Source organism: Protopterus annectens, chromosome 4.part0 (genome assembly GCF_019279795.1).
Source record: "Protopterus annectens isolate FY-2018-M chromosome 4.part0, PAN1.0, whole genome shotgun sequence".
NCBI lineage: Eukaryota > Metazoa > Chordata > Ceratodontiformes > Protopteridae > Protopterus > Protopterus annectens.
Window position 1 is genome coordinate 87,606,622 of NC_056733.1, and position 24,507 is coordinate 87,631,128.

At 42.2% G+C, this 24,507-nt stretch overlaps 1 protein-coding gene across 1 annotated transcript in view; it reads right to left on the bottom strand.

Annotated features, from left to right (window-relative positions):
* Positions 1 to 24,507, bottom strand: part of TBCD (tubulin folding cofactor D) — a 3,708,267-nt gene that overhangs the window by 736,798 nt on the left and 2,946,962 nt on the right. The window contains exon 25 of the mRNA XM_044068123.1: positions 22,905 to 22,981. Within this exon, the coding sequence (XP_043924058.1) occupies positions 22,905 to 22,981 (77 nt within the window). The remainder of the gene's footprint in view (positions 1 to 22,904; positions 22,982 to 24,507) is intronic.

Sequence of the window (24,507 nt, forward strand, 5' to 3'; positions counted from 1 at the left end):
ATACTGCCCTGCTCCCTTTCCCCAGATCTTGTTTGCTGCAAGCTCAATCACACAATCACTCCCCTTCATCCACATGACACAAAAGAAGGAAAAAAACATTCCAATAATAAAAGGAGTACTAAAACCAGAACTAACCTTTAGGATGGGGGATGGAGGGGGGGGGTTAGTAAGAATGTGAGCCGAGATGGACTACATACATCGAACGTTATGGTGAGTACCTAACTTTTTGATGTTATGTAGTCCAATCTTGCCTTCATTCTTACCCGTGGGACAGCGTCCCCAGCACCTGAACCCCAGGAGGCTCAGTGGAAAATACCGCTGAGCACTTTGAAACCAAAGGAAGATCTGCCTCTGGAAACCAAATCCAATTTGTAGTGAGTAATAAAGGTGTGAGGAGATGCCCATGTAGCTGCAGCACAAATATCATCCATAGGCATCCTGGCCTGAAATGCTGTAGAGGGAGACATAGATCGGGTAGACTGAGCCTTCACCCTAAATGGTAAATCCTTACCACCTGAGGCATAAATGAAGGAAATACAACTAGAGATCCATCTAGACAAGTCACTTTGGAAACAGGAGACCCAATTTTGTTTTCTGAAAATGAGACAAACTGCTGGTCTGATTTTCTAAGTTGCAACTGCCTGTGAACATCCAACTTGTGAAATTTGAATTCTGCCCTATTAGAGAACTCTGGAAAAAAATACAGTCAGTTCAATGGATTGGTTGAGATTACTAACCAAAGCCACTTTTGGCATAAAGGAAGAGTTTGGTCTGAGGGAAACCCTGTCCCTGTGAAAAATCAAGTAAGGTGGTCTTATTGACAAGGCTTGGAGCTCTGAGACACGTCTGGCTGAAGTGATGGCTACCAAGAAGATAGTTTTCCAAGTCAAATATTTCATGTCACAAGTAGCTGCAGGCTCAAAGAGGGAAGTGGTGAGGCATTGTAGCACAAAATTTTGATCCCAAGGCATAACCGGTTCAAAGACTGGAGGGCGAAGCAGCACAGTGCCCTTCAAAAATGCCTTACAAAGTCTATGTGCCATTAAACTGGGTTCATTGGCAACGTGAAAAGTGGAAATAACCACCAACTGGACCTTTATGGTAGCGGCTGCTGAATCTTGACTGAAAAGCATGGAAAGAAATTCCAGAACTGAAGAGATCGGGGCTGTATAAGGATCAATTTGCCTTGCACGAGCCCATATGGAGAATCTTTTCCATTTACTGGAATAAATCTTCCTGGTCGAAGGCTTATGGGAAGAAGATTGAATATGAACCACTTCTGGAGAAAAACGATCAACCAGAGGGTTTGAAGAGAGGGATGGAACTGCCCTGACATATGAGTCAGTAGGTCTGGCTGTGGGTTCAGAATCCAGGGTGCATCCATAAGATAGGGATGGAGAAAGGGGAACCAAGTTTGATGAGGCCAGTCTGCAGCAATCAGAATCATTTTGCTTCCCAAGGATTGTGCTTTCTGAATAACCTTTGTCAGCAGAGGAACAGGAGGGAAGGCATACAGTAGACCGGGGGCCAATCGTGGACCAAAGCGTCCCTGGGTGACTCCCCCTGAGGGGGAATAAGGGTGAAGTAGCTGCTGCACTTGGTATTGAGGGGACTGGCAAATAGGTCGCAGCAAGGCTGACCCCATCTGCGGAAAATCTGCTCCGCAACTTGACTGTTCGGGGACCACTCGTGAGGCATAAGAATAGCTCTGCTCAACCTGTCGGTGATCATGTTGGACTTTCCCGGAATGTGCGTTGCTACAAGAAAACATTGGGAAGACACTGCCACTGCCACACTTGCATGGTCTCTCTGCAAAGGGGATAAGATCTGGCTCCACCTTGTTTGTTCAGATACCATACCATACCACCAACATATTGTCTGAGTGGATCGGAATAGTCCCGAGAGGAAGAAAGCTCTGAAGTGCTTGCAATGCTAGTAGCACTGCTCTCATCTCCAAAATATTGATATTCAGATGTATCTCGTGTTCTTGCCACATGCCTTGGACTGTCCTGATGAGATAATGCCCCCCCACCCCATCTGGGAGGCATCTGTGGTCACTGTGGCAACAGGAGGGAATGGAACGAAGGGTTTCCCCACATTGAGGTTGCTGGTGTGAAGCCACCAGCGTAGATCCTGCTTGCACCTGTCTGTGATCATTATGAAATGAGAAAGCGGCATATTTTGTAGAGACCACTGGGCGAAGAGCATCCACTGAAGGAGCCTCATGTGTAGCCTCGCAAGAGGGACCAGTATAATTGTTGAGGCCATCGTCCCTAACAATTTCAGAACTGTTTTTGCCTTCATTTGCACACCTTGAATACTTTCTTGAGGTAAAAACGCCCTCATGCACACAGTGTCTAACTCGGCGCCTATAAAGGTGACATGCTGTGAGGGCAACAAGGCAGACTTTTTCCAGTTTAGAGTGATATCCAATTGATGACACAGATTGATCATGGCGTCTCTGGTCTGTAGTAGTAGATGCCTGGTGGTGGCAGAGAGGAGACAGTCGTCCAGGTACGAAAACACTTGGAATCCCTGACATCTCAAGTGAGCTGTCACCACTGCCATACATTTGGTGAACACCCTAGGGACTGTGGTGAGACCAAAGGGCAGGGCTCAAAATTGAAAATGACTGGCTCCCGGCCGGAAGCGTAGGTGACTTCTGGATGTCCTGTCCATTTTTATATGGTAGTAAGCATCCTTAAGGTCGATGGAGTACATCCACACTTCTTTTCCCAACAATGGGAGAATAGATTGCAATGTGACCATTCGGAACTTGGACTTCTTCACGTGGAGGTTCAAGCGGCTGAGATCCAAGATGGGTCTCAGGTCCCCTGTTCTTTTCGGCACCAAAAAGAATCTGGAGTAAGTCCCTAATCCGATCTGGTCTGAGGGGACATGCTGGATGGCTCCTTTTTCTAGCAGCTTTTGAATTTCTGAAGCTGCAGAATCCCTTTGATTGGGTGGAACATCTGGGATTCTTTTGATCGGCGGGGGGGGGGGTGTGGAATGTGATATCCTCGGAAATAATTTTTAATACCCACTGGTCCTGAGTGATGTGCTGCCAAGCTTCTGGGTATAGTGAGATGCGACCCCCGACTGGCTCCAGAGAAGCGCAGTCGGGTCTCCCATCAGGAGCGCTGGTAGGAAGGATCATGAAAGGAGTCGTGGTCTCCCTGGTTACACGGGCCTCCTCTGCCTCTAAGGCCTCTACTTGAGTTGCCATCCCCTCCCCTGCCCCTGGAGGGGGATTCACTTTGTGCATCGGGGAAGAATCTCTGTGATCTCTGGAACCACATTTTCCCACCCTTCTGGCTCTTGCGATAAGGTCTAGAAGGCATGGAAAAACGGACTCCCACGGCAGACAGAGTTTTACCCTCTTGCTCGCACCTAGTGAGAGTGTCTCTCACCTTGGTTCCAAACAAGGAGGAACCATCAAAAGGGGCATTGGTGAATGTAGACTTAAAGGCCTCCGCGAAATTACAAAGGCGCATCCAGGAGTGTCTCCTGAGAGAGACTCCGGAACTCGCTGCCCTACTCGCTCCTTCGGCTGCGTAGGAGATCAGCCTCATGGAGGAGTTAGCTATAAAATTTAAGGTAGACATCTGAACACTGACTTTCTGAGCCACTGGGTCAGATATGTTACCTTACAGAGTATAAACAAGCTCTTTCAGGAGATCTCTTTGGAGCCTTGTAAAATGTGATAAGTAATTCAGCGACCGCAGAGTAAAGGCCACTGAAGAAAACATATGCTTCCCATACTGGTCCATGGTCCTAGACTCCTTGTCAGGGGGAAGAACGGTAGATGAAGTCTCAGCCAGTTCCTTCTTGGTGGCAGCTGCCACCACCATGGCATCTACTGGGACGCCTTTCGTAAGAAAGTCTTTGTCAGCAGGGGCGGACAGAAATTTGTTGGGTCTCCTGGGAACTGGTTCCACAGTGTCAGAGGTTTCCCACACCCTATGACAAACCAGATCCAGGAGTTCGTCGAAGGGTGGAGAGACCCAAGAGCAGAAGGCTGAGCCCCTAAGGCAGTCAGGAACACTGATTCCTCTTCAGAGGGGGGTTTTGAGGGCCAGTCGCCTCTCTGTTTCAAGCTCTCTAAGATATCAGAAAAGGAGATATCCTCAGCGGACGACTTGGGGGACCCCTCTGATTGCTCAAGGTCAGTGTCTGACGTGATAGACTCTTCCTGGGAGTCTAAGTGCTTCCTCTTGCACGTTCTTTTTCTGGGGGGCTCCTCATGCACAAATTCTGGTGAGCCCTCAGAAAATGGGGGACCACTCATGGGTGTCTCCTGAGGCCTTGGATCTCTGCTGTCCAAAGATAGAGGGTGATCAGAGATGGTTACCGGGGCTGGAGGGGGAAGAGTGTCAGAACTGTATGATGCAGCTGAGGATCTGGCCAGCACGCTCCGCATGACCTCGAAAGCTGGTCCCCCTGGCTCCGAAGATCGACTAACCGTGGAATCTCTCAGAGCAAAGGGGACAAGGTCCAAAGCCAAAGCAAGAGTCTGGCTCACTCGAGCCGAAGCACCGAGTGGGAGGCTGGGAGCCGAAGAGCGTCCTGAGGCCTCCCCTTCGGGTCCGACCGAGGAACCATGAGTCCTGGACCCCGTGGATGGAGCCGACGGGGTCGGAGCTGAGATTGGAGCCGACAAACTGGGATGGGCCATCGGAACTGACCTAGAAGCATCATACGGCGCCAACTGCTCTGGCTCCGAAGGCTGGGATTTGCTCGGAGGAGGATCTATCGATGATGGCTGGATGACTGGCTCCGGAGCCGACTGGGCTGGAACCGAAAGCAATTTAGCCAGCTACGGTGATTGGAACAGTCTCTGCACCACTCTATCCACATCTACATCAGAGTGTGTCCTGGAGGACCTAGAGGATAAGGTGGTAGATCTAGACCTCCTCTCAGAAGGAGACCTGCGAGGAGAAGAGACCGGTCTAAAAACTAGAGACCGGTTCCGAGCTAGCATCTCCATCACTGGCTCCGAAAAGCTGGGAGCCGATGTAGGTCCTGTAGCTTCAGAAACTTCAGTGGCACCGAAGACAGTGGAGCCAAGGATGCCACAGTAGAGTTGGTAACTTTCTCTGGAGGCTCCGATAGTACAGACGGAGCCGGAGAACGTTTCTTTGCTTTAGATGTTTTGGTGGGAGAGGACTTAGCACTAGAAGACCTCTCCAAATCCTCCTCAAAGAAGGATTTCAGTAGACCCTTCAGTATCAGCTTGTTCTTCCGTTCTTGAAGAACACGAGGGCTGAATGCATGACAAAAAACACAAGATTCTGGAAGGTGTATAGCCCCCAAACAATAAACACATACCAAATGCCCATCGGTAATAGACATATTGTACCCACATTTACTACACTTCTTGAAGCCCGAAGGCTTATGTTCTTTAGTATCTTTAGACATAGTAGGCAGGATACTAAATACGACACCACAGACTGACCAGCAAAAAGCATGGAACCAATAACTAAAACTACAGACAACACACCAGGACCTCTAACTCAAATGGTCCTGAAAGACAAATAACACTAAGGAGGACTAGGTCCTCTAACTTAAATGGTCCTATACCGGAGGGGATAGGTACCTAAGCACAAGACAAACACAGAAGGGAAACAGACAACCAAAAGAGGAGTAGGTCCTCTAACTGAAATGGGCCTAGCCCGTAGGGAGATAGATGACGGGATACCAGTAAAGTAGAAACAGAAGGAGCGCAAAACTGCTTAACAACCACAACACACACGCAGACACAGCTATGAAAATAGCTTTTGGAGCAAAATATTAATAAATTAAGACACAGAAGTTATACTTAGCCACAGCCAAGAGCGAGACCACGTCTGAGCTTTGCGAGTGGCAAACGAGATCTGGGGAAAGGGAGCAGGGCAGTATGGGTTACCTCTTAGCCCAGCCAAATGAAAGACTTCGAGCTAGAGTAGGGCCGAGTCGGAGCCAAGGTTCGGCTCTAAACCCACGGGTAAGAATGTAGGCGAGATTGGACTACATAACATCCACTGGTTCCATTTAAATAATTTATAAATGCTTCTATGTTCTCTACTGGGCCATCCCATGCAATAAAAATATCATCCAGGTACCTCATATATAATCTGATATGATCACAGTATGTGCTGTTAAATACATACTCTTCTTCCCAGTACAACATGGCAAGGTTGGCAAATATGGGGGCACACGCCACCCCCATAGTCACCCCTTTAGTCTGCTTGTAGTATTCACCTTCATAACAGATGAAATTATTCTCCAACACTATTGACATGCATTCAACTATAAGACAAGTCTTGTCCCATTCAAAACCTGCATGTTTTTTAATACTATTACTAAAACTTTCCAAACCCTCAGGCTTAGGTATACAGGAAAAAAGATCTATTACATCGACTGTAATAAAAATCAAATCTTTGTTCCATACTTTGGTATTCCGTCTACTTAAAAAGTCCCATGAATCCTTTAAGATGTGAGGGGTTCTTTTATATATGTGCTTTAACCAATAATCTATTGCCCCCCCCACAGGAAAAGTTTTTGATTGACTTCCTGAAATAATAGGTCTAAAAGGGGGACTTTTTATATCCTTATGCACTTTCAGTATACCTACTATAGTAGCAAGTTTAGGGTATTCAGCCTTCATGTAATTGTAGACGTCAGATGTTATTCGATTTTCCAATAGATATTCCTCCAAATAACTATCTATGCATCTATATGCAATATGAATTTTATTCAGGGAAACTGTCTCGTAATTTCCTGACTGTTGTAATATCTCCAACATTTTGCTACTATATTCCAAGGAGTCATAAATTACAACTCCCCCTCCCTTATCGGGTTTTATAATCCTGATGTCAGCATCTACTTTGTCTCAATGTAGAGGTTTCATCTACTGTTAAATTATTTCTTAGTTTGACGTCCTTTAGGTTGTTGGAAAGTTTGTATAGTTCTCTAGTAACTACATTTTCAAATGTGGCTATACTAGGATGTGTAGGTGGTACAAACGTGCTCTTTTTCTCAAGTTTGTTAGGCATAAGGTGAGATGTTTTCCCTTTGAAAAAAATTGCCAAGTTTAGCTTCCTTAGGAATAATTTTAATTCCATTAAGGTATCAACCAAATCAAATTTGTATGTTGGAATAAATTTAAAGCCCCTAGAAAAAAGTTTAATGTGTTCCTTATTAATTGTTAAATTTGTATAATTGTACACATTAAACTTACCTATATTGCTTACAATACCATTCTGGGAAGTTATCACAGGTGTTTCCATATACTCTACCAATTCCTTTCCTTTCTTTTTTGTTTGTTCCACTCCTGATTTGTCCATCTCCCATTCCTTTTGTCTTGGTACCAATTCTATCCCCATTTTAATTGCTGGTGCTGTTTCCAGCCCTTTTGAAAATTCAACTTATTATTTGCCTGCCTGTAGGGTCCTTCATTTGTACCAACATCATTCCTTTCCTCTAATTCTACCCCAAGTGTACTATAGCAATAACCCACGCCTTGGTGTGGGTAATGCTGGATTTACCCACGGTTGGCGTGGTTTGGTCACGAGGGCGAAGCCCGAGTGGCCAAACAAAGCCAACCGTGGGTAAATCCAGCATTACCCACACCCAGAAGTGGGTTATTGCTATTATACACCCAGAAGGGGGTTATTGCTATTATACAATGACATTATTTAAGAAAAAAAAATAATTACTTTTCTTAAATAATGGCATTGTATAATGCCTCCCTGCTGCCCTTCCGCAGCTGTCTGGTATTCTGCGGCAGTTCTGATGTACTGCGCATGTGTATGTCTACGCAGTACATCAGAGCTGTGGGCAAAAGCAACGGAGAAAGCAAGATCTCCATTGCTTTTTACTGTTTTGCTATGTTAAATGGGTTTAACATAGCGAGACAGCTTTAAAAAAAAGCAACAGAGAATCTCCGTTGCTTATTTTAAAGCTGTCTCGCTATGTTAAACCCATTTAACATAGCGACAGTTTGAAAAAACAACGGAGAAAGCAAGCTCTCCGTTGCTTTTTACAAACTGTTTCGCTATGGTAAATGGGTTTAACATAGCGAGACAGCTTTAACATAAGCAACGGAGATCTCCGTTGCTTATTTTTAAGCTGTCTTGCTATGTTAAACCCATTTAACTATAGCGAACATTTAAAAAGCAACGGAGAAAGCATGATCTCTGTTGCTTTTTACACACTGTCTCGCTATGTTAAAGGAGTTTAACATAGCGAGACAGCTTTAAAAAAAGCAACGGAGATCTCCGTTGTTTTTTTTAAACCTGTCTCGCTATGTTAAACTCCTTTAACATAGCGAGACAGTGTTTTAGAAAAGACTTATACTAATGGAAAAAGTCCGGGCGACTGGACCTTTTTCCATTAGTATAAGTCGATTTACAACGTGCACGCTGACTAATCAGCGTGCACGTGTTGGAATATTAATGGGGGGTCATGATATAATATTAGGTATACTTCCCTTGTTATCTTTCCATGGGTAAACCTTATTGTCTTATACTGCTCCAAATCCCTACTTATTTTTTTGTTTTTCTTTTCAAATATTTTGTCTGCCCTACTCTCAACCTGTTTCAACTGCTGATAATATAATTTGTCCCACTGGGCAAAAAGTAGGTCTCTAGTAATAACTGCATTCAATTCTTCAGTTTCCACTAACAAATGACACAATCTCTCATCATTATGCTTCATAACAAGCCTCATAAAATCAAAACCAAAATTGTCAAACATAGCTTCAAATTCTTGTGGCACACTATCTGTTAAAGTTAAACCCATAGGTGCTTTAAAAAAATGCAAGCCTACTGGCACAATTTTTAACTCTATACATCTCTTTAAGTATGCACATTGTCTAATTGTATACCTTTTATAGTACCAAGTTTTTTACCCAATGCATACAATATATCCCTTAACGTTCCATAATTTTCACTGTCCTTCTTCCAGACAGGTTTAACTGTAGTAGCATAATTTCTTTTACTCAGACTCCTGGAACGTTTGTCCATTTTGATGTAATAATACACATCGCGGAGATCTGTCGAGCACATCCAATCGCCCTCCCTTAGAAAAGGGAGAATGGACTGAACCGTGACCATCCGAAATTTGGTTTGGGCAACAGGCCTGTTCAAACTGCTGAGATCCATGGGTCTCCAGTCCCCTGTCTTTATTGCACCAAAAAGAATCTTGAGTAAAATCCGGATCTGCATTGGTCTGGTGGGACTAACTGGATGACTCTTTTGTGATACAGCTTTTTTATTTCTGAAGCTGCTTCTTCCCTTTGACTGGGTGGAACATCGGGACGTTTCGTTGGAATTTTGAATAAGTGATGAGGGGAATGGTGTAACCTCTGGTAATGATATTCTGCACCCAACAATTAGTGGTAATAGAGTGCCAGGCAGCTTGGTGTAGAGAGAAATGACCCCTGACTGCTTACAGAGGAAAGCAATCGGGCCGCTTTTCAGGAGTGCTGATAAGGCTGCCCAGAGAAGGAGCCTCTGGGCCTTGGTTTGGTGGACCCCCTCTGCCTTGACAGGGGTGTCATCCAGAATTGTTACCCCCTCTGTCCCTAGGGGTATCATCACCATGCATGGCACGGAAAAGATCCTAAGAATTTTTGTGCCACATCTTCCCACTCCCCTGGTTCCTGGAAAAGGAGTGTTGAGGGTTGGAAAAACGTAGACCTATTGCAGACAGGGTCTTACTGTCTTGCTCACACCTGGCCAGAGTGTCATCTACCTTGGAGCCAAAAAGGGAAGATGCTTCGATGGGAGCATTCAGGAAGGAAGACTTGAAGGGATCCGCAAGGTAACAAATGCGCATCCAGGCATGATGTCTCATAACTATGCCTGAACCCGCAGCTCTAGCCGCCCTTTCAGTTGCATGTGAGAGCAACCTCATGGACGAGTTGGAGATTGATTCCAGGGTTGCGAGCCACGAGGCAACTTTATCCCTTACCTCGTCAGACACCTGTCCTGTGAGTGTTCCAGAGAGTTTGGAGATCAGGTCTCTTTGGAGCCTTGTGAAATGCCAAGTAGTTCAGGGACCATACGGCAAAAGTCGCTGATGCAAAGATTCACTTCCCCAATCTGTCCATGGCCCGGGACTCTCTGTTCGGCGGGTGGACAGTAGGACTCTCTTCAGCTAGATCATTTTTCATGGCTATCGCTGTCGACTAATAAACCTGTGGACCAATGTAGGTTTTCCTGGGGTGGAGAAAGTATCTTGTCAGGTCTCTGAGGGATTGCCTCAACAGAATCAGGGTTTTTCCAGGTGCACTGCGCCATGATCTGAACTAGCTCATCTGCGGAGGGGGTCACCCAAGAGGTAGATGGCCGAGCATGGAAAGCCTGCAGAAACACGGACTCCTCAGAAGAAAGGTTAGTGGGCTTCCAGTCACCCCTATTTCAGCATTTCAAGGATGTCTCTGAAGGAGACATCATCAGGAGGTGACCGTGGGGACCCTTCACCATCATCAAAATCTGTGTCTTCTGTTAGAGACTCCTCAGGCGAGTATTGCACGATCTCTTCCATGGGGGATTCTGAAGAGGACTCAGAAGAGTGGGTACCCTGTAATAGGTATTCCTGCAGCTTCCCTGCCCGGTGTCCAGGAGAGGTGGCCTGTGGCAGCTATAGCTCAGGGGAAGAGAACTGGGGATCCAAAGTCAGTGGAATGCTTCCAGAAGCAAGTGGCCTCTCCATAGCATGGAAAGCAGGTCTGCACGAAGAGGGATGCGAGCCCGGAACAGAGAAGGACAACCTCGGAACTGGGGTCACACCCCATTCCATCGAACCCGCTCCCAAGGATGGAGCCTCAAGCAAAATCGGTGCAGACAAAGCTCCTGGCACTGATGGCGGAACCGAAAAACACTCAGAATTGTGCCACGAACCAAAGGGCCTGCAGCTCAATCACGGGGCTGAGGAAGGACTGGTTCAACAGGAACCGAGGACCAAAGGGGCAGTCCCAGAGTTTCAGTGAGGTCCACTACAAGTGCCAATATGGAGGGGGTTCTGAAAGGGACATCGGAGCAGAAGGCTTTGGAACCAGAATGGTCAAAGGAGGAGAATAGGATGGAGTCTGTGGAGAAGTCAATCAAGTCCTGCAGGAAGATTGGTCCTGGAAAGAGTGGGTATCCTCCTGGCTGCCAACAGCTGATCCACAAGACGCAAATCAAGTTCTGAAACGCTCCTGGTGGATCCACTGAATACTCCCGATGGGGGGTCAGGTCAATCTTGGTCTAGAAATGAGTCTATGGATGGAGAGTATCGGGTCTGTGGTGTGGAATCTACCGGCAACAATGTCTCAAGTTTGGAGACAGGAAGCAGTGGGGTCAAATCTGTTCTTGTCGGGGCCATAAAACAGCTTGGTGCCGAAGGGGCACTCAGAGCCGATACAGAAGGTTTAATTATCATTGCAGAGATAGGCATCGAAGCCGTGCACTGTGCTGAAGTGGCACCTGGTGCCGAAGTCATAGTAGGTGAGGCGAGGTCTATAATCAGTGCCAGAGACATTATCAGAGCCGAAGCTGTAGCAGATATAGCAACAGTTGTAGTAACTGGAGCAGACGAGGTCGATGCCGATGAGGCAGACTTATGGGCCGAAGATAGTTTTGGCACTTTAGGTTTCACAGACTTACCCTGGTCACCAGAAGGTGAAGAGGGTACCAAACGGGGCCTTTTCTTATCCTTAATAAGAGGGGTTGAGACCTCCTTCTCAGAAAGGGCCTCTGAAAAGGGTGACTTAAGTAGGCCCTTCAGTTATAACTTATTTTTGCACTCGTTCAGAATGCGCTGACTGGAACTTTGACAAATCACACAGGGAGGTTGCACCGAAAGATGGGGCACCCCCAAGCAAAAGCACAATCATCGTGAGAATCCCTATTCGGAAGTTTACCGTTACAGGAAATACAATGTTTGAAACATGATGTACCCTTCTTATCAGACATCATGAAAATCTAAACACAACAATCAAGATTTCAAAGAAAGATGTAAATTCTGCTTTCTCTATGTCTAAACCTATCTATATACACACCATATCTATCAAAAGAGTCAAAAACACACAACTAGACAGAAAAGGGAAAGAGAGAAGAAATACCAGCAATGGTATTCAAGGAATACCACAAGGGTAAAGAGCGAAGGCTGTACCACCAATGGTACTTAAAAGATTACCAAGCGAGTAGAAGTAGGAGTGAAAAGTCTAAATATAACTGTAAATATAGAGACTTATGAATATAAATCACAATAATCGAGAAGAAAAATGACATTTTCCACAAGATATCAAAAAGTTTCCACTTAGCTGAGAGCTCAGCTGAAACATAGCTTTATGGCTATGCAGCAAACGAGATCCGAGGTAACAGGGAGAAGGGTGCGAGCTTGGTATTAGGCAGACTCTGTTCTAAGGGCTCGGAACCGAACCCATCAGTGATGAATAGAAAGAAGATTAACAACATCAGATAAATAAGTATGGCAGACAAAGATCATTTTTAAATTAGTAAGAAAAGAGGTAAGGGAATACCAACAATGGTAAAGAAAGGCTATGACAGAGTTGTAAGGAAGGAGAGATACTAATGATAGTATCTAAGAAGTACTAAGTACTATAGAAATTGAGAAATACAGTAATAAGACAAAAAGACATTGAAAATAAAGATTATTAATTAGTAATTTGAGAGAAAAACAGTCAAAATACAAAAATATTTAACTTACCTAAGTCATACAGCTCGAGAAAGATGGTAGACCAAGTCTGTTAGCTTGAAGCCGCAAACAGGATCTGAGATATTTGGGAGAGGTGCATTGTGGTTAAGGGAGAAGCTTGAATGATTTGGTTGCCACGAGCTTTAGCAATGGCCAAGTCACATCCAAGGTTCAGATCAAAACCTAACAGTTGAGGACAGAATGAAAATTGGCAACAACAGATCCTATATTATATAACAAATAACTTGAAATATAAAATCAGCCTTGAGAAACAACTCCAGAACCATTCTTTACATATGAATAGGTTTGAGTTATATCAATCTCTAATTTAGGTTCAGACTTTTTAATCAATACCACCATATACATTTTTTTTATAAAAATGATGAGAGCTGCTGGTGCTCCACTAATTCATGGAGTGGCTTGATTGGCAGGGTCACTGGCATGTTAATAACTGGTAAATGTCATTGTTTAGTGCTCACAAATATACAAACATGAAGTAAACAGTTTCTGAGATAAATAAAATGAGTTTTTAAGGTCAGGCCAAATGGACGTAAATTACTTCTACTCTAAATGGTTTTGCCACATTAAAAGAATCTCCAGTACCTCCCACCTGAAAGTGTACTGTATATGACTAAATTAAAACAAGCATGCTTTAGACTGGATGACTGGTGGTAGGGACAGAAAGTACACTGAGATGCTGTTTGAATGTTACAATTCATCACTCCAGCTGTGCCAAGTTGCTTTATACTTTCAAGGATGAGAGAAGGCTACATGAAGCTTAATGTAAAATTTTAATGTAACTAGCCTTCTACACAGAAAGGAATGAAACTGCATGGTAATTAAATGACTAGAGTTAGCCTGGTAGAAGCACCATAGGGTACAATACAGTCTGATGGGAAGTTTAAGAAAGATTTAAACAGAAATGATGGAAATTACTTCATTTAACTTGAGTGAGTGTGTGTGGTTGACTTTAGATGAATGGGTGACTCTTGTGGGTTTGGGCTGCAAGGACTGAAAAATTATGAGATGCCTCCTTAATGCCATGCATTAGAACAAAGTAAAGATAAGAAAGAAATTGTTATTAAGCTAATTTACATTATCACTCAAGTCTGATTGATTCTACTGTAGCAACAGATTATTTGATACAAAGGTATCATTCATATGAGGGGTTAAAAAAACAAAAAAGATGCAGGACTGGTACTGCCAAGCTATAGTCCATTCTAGTATAAGTTGTCAATTGACAACAATCCAGGCTCTATACTCCATGACAGTTGACTGGAGGCTTGTGGGAAGATGGGAAGTATGATGATGTGAGGTATTACCAGCTATGCCAGGAGAAGTAAGGCAGTGGATGTGTAACACATGTCAGCACAGCTAGCTGGAATTCTGTAAATAATTATATGAAATTTGTATATCAAACTGATTTGTAAAGATGCTTTTGTAGAAAAATGTATTTGTAAAGCTGCTTGTGTTAAAAATGTACAAACAGTGTGCCCAGCTGGACAGAAAAAAAATATACATATACTGTAACTGTTTAAATGTATATGTTTTAACAGAGAATACTGGAAGAGAAGGGGTTAATCTTAAACTTTGAAAATAGTTTGAAATTAAATTACCTGGCTTAAGCCATAAAGATTGTATCTTACAGTTCTCAATGGAGCCAGGAGCAAAATGTTTGTACAAGGAAGCCTCCTGCATTGTCATTGGAGTGATTTAATTGCTACTCTGGATGGGCTGGAGGTTTGAAATTATTTTGTGACTTCCAGGAGCTGCAGCAGATCTTAGCAAGCCTGTGTGTGTGTGTGTGTGTGTGTGTGTGTGTGTGTGTGTGTGCATTATTGACACAAATCCTGACAGCTTCTAGCCAAGGGGGGGGGGCATGGGAACCAGAAGTCAGGTGACCAGATGTATGTCATTCTGCAACCCATCACTAAAATAATGTTTAATACTAGGTGAGACTAAAGTCTCAGAGTACTCTATTTTTGTAACCTGACAAAGAAGGATCTCTTACCTACTTCATCTTGTAGTAAGTAACCAGAGTATAATAATTCTTTAGATCAGTCAGAAAAATATAGTGAGATTAGCTAAGTATTGTTTTTTTCTTTAACTGTGTGAACTGTCCACCTGTGTTATTTTTAATATTTCATGTGACTGAAACTCTGGTGTATATTGCAAATAGATATTTAGTATTTTCATATTCTTTTATTATTTATAGGTTCATAGGTTGGTACTAGGCTATCGACCCTAGGGCCTATACAAGCCTAGCCATAACAATTCCCTGGCTATTTCTTCCCACAATATTTACTTCCCTGGACCCCTGTCTAGCAGGGCGACTGACGTGATCCCAGGGGTGAATTTCCTATCCCCCATCAAATCATCAAGGTTCCTTTTGAAGAGGGCCAAAGAGGTGCTCTGCCTGACATGTATGGGCAAGTCTATTCCAGAGTCTGGGGAGTCTCTGGGTCGGGAACCTATCCCTTCAGCAAGTTTTGTTCATCGTGATGACAAAGTTTAGATCACCGGAGCGTGTGGCTCTGAGGGATTGGGATTTCTTTAAGTGTAGCATGTCCAACAGCTCTGGGTTTGACATGGCCTTGTATGTTAAGCAGATATTACCTCTGAGTAGACGATATGCGACAGAGTATAGCTGGAGTTTTTTTAGATGGTCAGCACAGGGCATCTGCTTTAGGCCTGTGATTCATTTATTGAGGTATTTCTGTGGCCTTTCCAGTTGTTGCAGATGTCCTGAGAGGTACATACCAAACGGGGCATTGTATTCTATAATGGGTCTAATGAGGGATGTGTACAGTGGGACAATGACCTCCTTTTTCCTGGATGAAAAGCCCTTAGTGATGAGGTGTGCCACATAGAAGGATTTCCTGACTGTTGTGGCGATGTGGTTATCAAAGGTGAGACCACTGTCCACCTGTGTCCCTAAGTCTCTTATTACACTTTCGGTGTTTAGTGTACTGCCACCTATGTGGTAATCTACAGATACATTTTTTTTCCAAAGGGGATAACTATACATTTCTTGGCATTGAGCTTGAGCCTATGGCTCTGGCACCAAGCATCTGTTTCTGTAAGGCTCTTTTGTAGAATATCCATATCATTTGGAGATTCAATAATGGCTCCCAGTTTGCAGTCATCTGCGATCTTTGTTAGCCAGAGTCCCTTAATGTTGGCCTGTACTTCAGAGAAGTAGATGCCAAACAAGAGCGGTCCAAGGACTGAACCCTGAGGTACTCCACTTGTCACTTGTCTGTAGCTGGATTTGGAGTCGGCTACTTTTACAGTGTGGGTTCTGTCAGTAAGCCAGTTGGCAACCCATCGAGTGACATAGGGATTAATGCACAGCTTAGTAAGTTTATCTATGATTCCAGAGTGGAGGATGGTATCGAAGGCCTTGGCAAGGTCCAGATAGGCTGTGTGGACCCGCCTTACCCTCGTCCACAGCTCTGGAGACTGATTTGAAGAAGTCAATCAGGTACAGGAGACAAGATCGGCCCCTTCACAAACCCAAACTGGGTGGGGTCCAGTGTCTGAAGGTTGCCAATCTTTGTTTATAAGTTCCATTTTAATGTGTTCCATGGCCTTGCAGATCAGGCTCGTCAGACTGATGGGGCGGTAGTTCCCAGGATCCAAGGTGCATCACCCCTTGTGGAATGAGATAACTGTAGCTGTTCGCTACTCAGTGGGCACGATGCCTGAGGTGAGGCTATGATTAAACACTACACTGAGATGAGGTCCAAGCTCATTTTGTAGTTCATGTAGCACACAGCCCGGGATGTCATCTGGTCACATGGATGCTGTATTCTTAGCTTTGGAGAGTGTGGTTTTTACCTGTGTGGCAATTATTACTGGAATTTGGCAAGCTTTCGGTATTGAGATGGGCCCTTTAGGGGGTGAGAGGGGGTGAAGTCGGCACTGAATCGATCTGCCAGGTTAGTGGCAATATCCTTGGGATCAGTATATTTAATGCCATTTTGTTGTAGCTCAGAGCAGATTTGAGCGTTGCCATTTAGATTCTTGACATCACTATAGAATGCCTTGTGGTTGCCTTTGGAATCTTTGGCAATTTTATTTTCATAACTAGCTTTGGAGGATTTTATGAGGGATCTCAGCTTCTTACTGAGGGAGTGTTTTGCATCCTGGGATTTTCCTCTTTTCTGCAACAGTTTCTTCCTTTTGTTGTAAAGTTTGTTTATGGCAGGGGACCACCAGATTGGCTTCCTTTTTTTTTTTTTTTTTTGAGGAGAGCGTCTTGGATCTATTTGGGATGGCATGATTCATGCATGAGTGGATGTGCTCGTACAGTGCCTTAGTGTAGGATTCAGCAGTCGAACTTTCAGTTCCCATCTGCATGGGTGTCATGAAGTTTGTCACTTCTGAATTGAGTACCATGAAGTTGGCTTTGGAGAAGTTTTTTACGGGGGTTTCCTTACTGGGGGGTGGGGGAGGGATGTGGATATCAACAGTGATTAGCTTATGGTCAGACCTGGCCAATGAGGGGGTGACCATAGGTGTGGAGCATCGATTTCCCATGTTGGTAATGACCAGGTCTAGGATATTTGAGCCCCTGATGGGACTATGGATTAGTTGATCCAGGTCATTGGAATTTATGAATTCCAAGAACCGTTGGGCAAAGGTGTTGGTACACGAGTAGTTTTCCCAGTTAATGGCAGGGTAGTTGAAATCACCCAGTATTAGGGTGTTTGGTTGTATCTTAATATTTTCCAGTATGTTTAGAAAGGTGTAGTGAGAATCTTGGGGCATGGTGGGAGACCTGTAGCAAGCTACAATTTGGATTGCAGTCTTACCTAGTATTAGTTGCACCTGGAGAATTTCAGATGCATTGTGTTGGGCAACTAGCCTGGTGGTGTGAATATCCTTGGTGAATATAGACACTCCTCTAGCTTTAGTGTTTCGGTCCTGGTTTGGTGGCCGAAAAGTGTGGTAAGAGTTGTAGCCTGGTATTGCAGGGGTGCTCTCTGGTGCCTTGAACCAGGTCTCAGTTACTGCACAGATATCGATGTTCTCCATTTTTAGGAGTGCTTCGAGAGAGTGCATTTTGAGGTTTAGACTTTTAGCATTGAATAGCATTACCTTCAGATTTTGCATGCTTGTACCTGTTACGGTGGTGGTTTTGTCCTTTGAACTTTGCCTAAGAAAAGGCACTATAGGGGTGGCAAGAGCCTTAGCCAGTAACCAGAATCCCAGGGGTGACAGGTGCAGACCATCTTTGGCAAAGCATCGTGGTCTGACGATCATGTCGTCCCAGGCAGAAAGATACTGGATCCCCTTTGAATGACACCAGAAGCTTAGCCAATTGTTGAAGTCAGTCATTTTGTCCTTATACTGTGGTATCATTCTGGCCGAAGGCAGGATGCTACTCAGGGCTAGGGTCATACCTGCCTGGGCCACATGATCCGAGAGCTCTTCCATGTCTCTTTTCATGTAGTCCAGGGAAGATTGTCTTAAGTCATTCATTCCAACATGGACAATGACAGAGTCATATTTGTACTTGTTGTGGAGTGACTTGAGTGCATGCGTTATGTGGCGGATCCTGGCACCCGACAGGCAGCTGACTGTAATTTTCTCCTTGTTCAGCCTGGTGAGTGGGACATCAATGTGCCTGACTATAGAGTTCCCTATGACTGAAGTGTTGGGTACGTTGTCTTGCCTTAGGGGTTGTTGTTGGGTGGCACATTACTAAATATATTTCAACTTTTCATTGTAGTAGGTCTTTTAGAGAATATTTTACTCTCTGAGAGTACCTATTTATATTTGGTGACAGCTCTGGCCACTCATGAAATCTTTGCTGCATTGGCCAAACACAACTTGTATTAATCAAAAACTGCAAAGGAATAAAAAATGGAAAACAAACACACTGAATCCACAAATAACTTAAAGGTTAGCACTTTCCTTTACTGAAATTACCAAACTTCTTCAGACAAAAGTAAGACAAAATAGGTACACTTATATAGATTTACAAATCATGACATCATTTCCTTATAAAATAAACCAAGCCTCAATTTAAAGTGCGAAATCACCTTCATAATAAAGGGACAAGTAAATACAATCCATTCAAAGCATACAAATATATAAATGTTATCAAAGCAATAAAAATAAAAAACATACACACATATATGGAAAAAATATATAAAAAATATGTGTGTGTGTATGTATGTATATATATATATATATATATATATATATATATATATATATATATATATATATATATAAATATATATATAAAAATGCATGTAAAAAATAAAAAATGTGGCCCTATCTAATCAAAGCCCTCATTTTCATAATACTTTTAATAGAAGCTGAATCGTTCAAGCCTGGAGGGGCTAGAGCATTCAGTTTCAGCTGCCAAATAAGTTCTTTCTCATCTAACTTCAAGTCCATTGGTCCCCCACTAATGTTATTTGGCAGCTGAAACTGAATGCTCTAGCCCCTCCAGGCTTGAACGATTCAGCTTCTATTAAAAGTATTTTGAAAATGAGGGCTTTGATTAGATAGGGCCACATTTTTTTTATTTTTTACATGTATATATATATATATATATATATATATATATATATACATACATATTTTTTATATATTTTTTCCATATATGTGTGTATGTTTTTTATTTTTATTGCTTTGATACATTTATATATTTGTATGCTTTGAATGGATTGTATTTACTTGTCCCTTTATTATGAAGGTGATTTGGCACTTTAAATTGAGGTTTGGTTTATTTTATAAGGAAATGATGTCATGATTTGTAAATCTATATAAGTGTACCTATTGTGTCTTACTTTTGTCTGAAGAAGTTTGCTAATTTCAGTAAACGAAAGCGGTAACCATTACGTTATTTGTGGATTCAGTGTGTTTTTTTCCATTTTTTATTCCTTTACAACTTGTATTAATATTAGTTTCACTCAATTTAATTGGGTACTCTTGCAAGAGCCTTAGAGTACCTGGCCTTGGAGTGTCTGGTGGCAGTGTAACTAACTTATAGTCTTGGCAGAAGGGAGCACAGCTAGTAAATCTGTGCCAGCCTTTCCCAGTTGTGTGTGTGCTCATGAGAGAGAAAATCAAATCTCAAAGAGTATGTGTGTGTCAGTTGCTTGGAGCAAGGGCACAAAGTACTGGTTTCACAGAGAGAGTGGTGCAGAACTTGGCTTGGACACACAGCTGAGGTCTCAACTCTATAGCTGTGCCAGTGGAGAGTCTGACTGGGGACCTGGAGGGAGACAAACAGAGAAAGCCAGACCCCGGACTGAGTGTGTTCCCTGTGTGCTCTTAAGGGAAATTGTGCTTGATGCAGACAGCTGCATCTAGAAATATTGGGTGTATCCATTTTTGTTTCAAGTGAACATCCCTCTCCAGTGTCAGTGGTGAGGACTGAAGCTTCTTGATTACTAGCCCAGAGTGGGGACATCACAGGAAGGAAGAAGCAATCTTAGGGATATGTGTGATGAAAAGGTACAATAGGCTAGGGGATGTGATCATTATGACATAAGGTAGCAGGTAGATTGCAAACAATGCAACAAGATTATGTAAATGTAAGGTGCATAATAAAAAGGAATAATAATCCATGAAATAAGTTTATAGACTAGGCAAGGGCTAAGATTAACCTCTAGTGATAACTGAAAGAGGACTGGGATGCTTAATGCAACAGAAGAATTAAATAATGAGAAATAAAAGTATCACATCAAGCTCAGTAAGGACAGTATGTTGACACATGTAAAGACAAAAAGAAAGATACAAACCAAAGCAGTTATGATTCTCAGATTTCAAACTCTGAAGTATGACTGTGAATGTTAACAGTAGAGGGCTTGGTAATAGAGGATTTCAGTAAGAAAAGCACTACAGTACAAGTGTTGTTATTACTTTTCATAAGTCAGATGAGGGTTTAGAGATTATTTGCAGTTCAAAATTTTTTGTTGAGAAGCATATATAAAGTTTCTAGACCTTACAACTGTGTGAAATGATCAAGGTCAATAAACGGGTTTTGTGGAAAAAAAAGAACAATTCCAGCTTATAATGCAGGTGACTGTACCGAAGCAATGTTTGTTACTCATATATTGCACCTCTTTCAAACCACAGAGACAGTCCTAGTGTAGGTGCTGGCTTGTGATCTGATCACAGCAAAAAAGAGTGGAAGATTTTTTCAATTTGCACAAAACATAGGAGCTTTCCAATGATGAACATTAGAATCAAGATCCACACCATGTGGGTGTCAGAAAAGAACTGAAGATTGCAAGGGATGAGTGCGCACACTGTCGTAGGAGATACTCTCTGATGGCAACTTTTGCATAACAGAAACATTTCAAATGTCTGCCAAGTTTGGTATGTCAGAAAAAAGAAAGCGAAACAATTGCCCACTACAGAAGACCTTCAAAGTCACAACCGCGTCACCTCCATTTTACTACATTCTAACATACTGTCAAATATACCTCTCAATCTGCAGACACTGAAAATGGTAACAAAGGGCCATGAAAAGTAGGTACATACAGCCAAAAATCTGGACAACTAATCAATATAAAATATGAATACCAAATAGCACATAACTCTTCCTGCTTCCAAGACGAATGTAGGATAATACTTGGAAACAAATGTTTAAAAAACAGTGACAAACATGATGGAAAAATACAAATATATTATCAAAAAGAGTGTACAGTCTGTAGACTTTAATGAACTGTACTGCAAAAATGTACCACACAAGATCATTTATTTTCTCTTAAAAATGGAGATGCAAGATGTGTGTCCTCTTTCTTTAAAATACTGGTGCCACTAACATGTTGGCCATGTAGTGTGATTTGTGTGTGTACTAGACAGCTTTAAAAAAATTGTATGTGATAAGGGAGATTCTACAATTCTGTGAAGGGATAAATCAAGCTGTAAAACAGGGCCATAACTGGAAAAATAGGAATACTGTGCACAGGGGTACATCAGGGCTGAATGTGGGAACTTTCCTCCAAAACTGAGAGAGCTGAGAGGTCTGTCAAATAAATTTTCCCCATAACAATACCCTTTCCAGATATAAACAGACAGGCTTAGAACTGTCTTCCCCAAAGATCTGTACACTCACATTCTGTCTCTAGAGCCATGGGTTCCCAGTGGTCTATCACATTACACACCATCCTTTCAGCTGTGCATCATATGGCTTTCTCCTGTGGTTATGCCATTCACATGGCTATGTGTCCTAATTTACTGTGCCTATACTTGTGCCATCTTTGATTACTTGGTTATTTTCCCAAAGCTATGCTTTCCCCTGTACTGTTATGCATTCACATAGTTCTTTCATGTGATGCAGCATCCCCACTGCCATTTGTCCCACATCAAAAGTTAAGTGTGCAACCTGTTGAACCACTGACATATTAGCACTTGCCTCCTTTATGGCTACTATTTAAAAACACACCTTAAGATCATAACATAGTTATTAGACCTAGGTTTTTCTGTCCAAAGTACAGCTGACTGATGGGAAAGCTGATCTATGTCTACAAGGCTTACAAAGATGTTAGAATGTCTCAGGATAACAAACATAATCAATGGCATGCGGACATTAAATTAATTAGACCTGTAATCAGGAATAACATATTTACAAAATCGTATTCATAGGCAATTTTTCCTAATATGGAATTCATTGTTGAAACAGAGAGAGCTTACCAGCAGTGCAGCAGCCTTTAAAGAACTGGACATTTTGATTAGCGGTGTTATGAAGTGTTTTAGATAGGTGAAATGGGCGATTTCCTGGGACAGGATCTGTCCATTCCACTTCCTTGTGTTTCAGCCATAGTTTGGCTTCTTCTGTTGCTATGACTCTCATTCATTTCATAATGGTTGGTGGTTAGTATAATAGTTAAGGTGTTTACCTCACAGTCAGAAGGTACAGGGTTTAATTCTCACTTTTGAAAAGGTTTAAAATGGCCCAGAAGGGTAGCTAGCCTACTACTTACCTATCAGCCTATGAGTTTTTTTTTAGGGCACTGCTGCTTTTTCCATAATATCTGCTCTTAGTTCTGCTTCACGTGAAAACAATTCTTGAATTAAAATAAGTCTTAAAAGTATAAAATGACATCAGCCTTGTGTACATAATATCATACTGTGTCCTGCTTCAGTATCACATACCTGTCCCCCTGCAATTTGACTTTTTCCAGCAGGAATCTAACAAGCAACTAGTTTAGAAGCAAGATAACAACACTGTAATTATACATTACCTTTATCATCTGTTTTGCTGAAGTTGAAAATAGATGGAGGTTTTTTAAGCTGTCCTCTATCAACCACTGCCAGCCACCTGTAATGGAAAAGACAAAATGTCTTAAAACTTTTTTCAAGCAGCAACTCCAACCACTGAAGGAGAATAATTCCAAAATGTCATCACTTGATCAGCTTAAACTTTCACTATATGTGACAAAACATACATCTCATGTACCCAGTTACAAAAGTGACTGATTTTCACAGCTGAGACAACATCTAAAATAAAAACATTAATAAATTAGAATAAAATAAACAAATAACAGGATTCATACATTTCTCTAGTGAAAATCTTGACTCGGACCCACTTTCCTTGATAAATGTGGGGAGTCTTTGCATGCTCTTTACTATGTCCGCCTATCAAACTCACAGTACGCAAGACATTGCAAGGACAAAAAACAGTTTTAAACACTTAACATTTGACTAAGCAGTTTTTTGCGGTCTTTGAGAATGAACCCCATGTAACATGTTTCTCAGTATTCTACTCCTAATCCAATCCTGCTTCTTTACATGACACCTATTTCTTTGCACACAGAAAAATAATCCAGTGATATACTGTAAAACTATGTTCATAGCTCTCAACCTCTTAGGGCAAGAAATCTGGACAAGGCCCCAAAATAGGAGTCAATTTTAAATATTGCTCTTATAAACTCTCTGAAAGTTGTAGAGCAGGTTTTGTGTTAGCATGCATCTTCTGAAGGACATGAAGTCTGAAACTCAAAGGTCTGTCATTATTTAGTGACTTCAGTCCTCGATTTGCTAGAAAACCACATGGCTTATGAGGAATACACCAAAAATACTGACAAAAATCTGGTGGGCATTCTGCAAAAATCTGGACAGCTGAGAGGTATGACTGTGCTTGCTGCTGGGGGTGGATGGCTGGAGTGTTAGCCTTATCTTACCACAGTGTGCTTCACTTGATTCACAAATAGTAATTTTAAGAATCATACTTAATGGTCAATTAGGTATTCATCTGTCAGTCCACATGGTACTGTGTATGAATTTGGTTTAATTGTCTCAAGAACCACTTCAAGAGATAGACATTTTTGTGTTGCTTGCTATAACCAGACATAAGTTAAGGAAGGCTAACTGTACTAGTGAAATTCTATCATTGCTTCCTTGTTTCAGTAATTCAGAAAGAAAGGCACGTATACCAAAGCTAAAACTGAGTGAACAAATAGGAGATAATCGAACAAAACAGTCCAGCACCTTCACTCACCATGATATAAAAATGTTTATTAATGCTGTCTTGCACCTTTACTAATAATCAGTTATGACGCATTTAAATATCCTAATTTGTGATCTTGTGATGATGGCAACAGCAATTTCCCATACACATTTTTAAAATATTTCTGGTAATCATAACCAATGCAAAAAGATTATCATTTTAAAAATCAGTTCAATATCACAACACTGTAAAATGTTCTTTATCTTAAGTAATTAAAGAAGATCATTAGGTACAATAAAGGTACACAAGATACATACATCTCGCACAGAGCACTAGAAAGACATTAAAAATAGTCATTCCTATAATTATTATATACACAAAATTGAAAAAAAATTGAA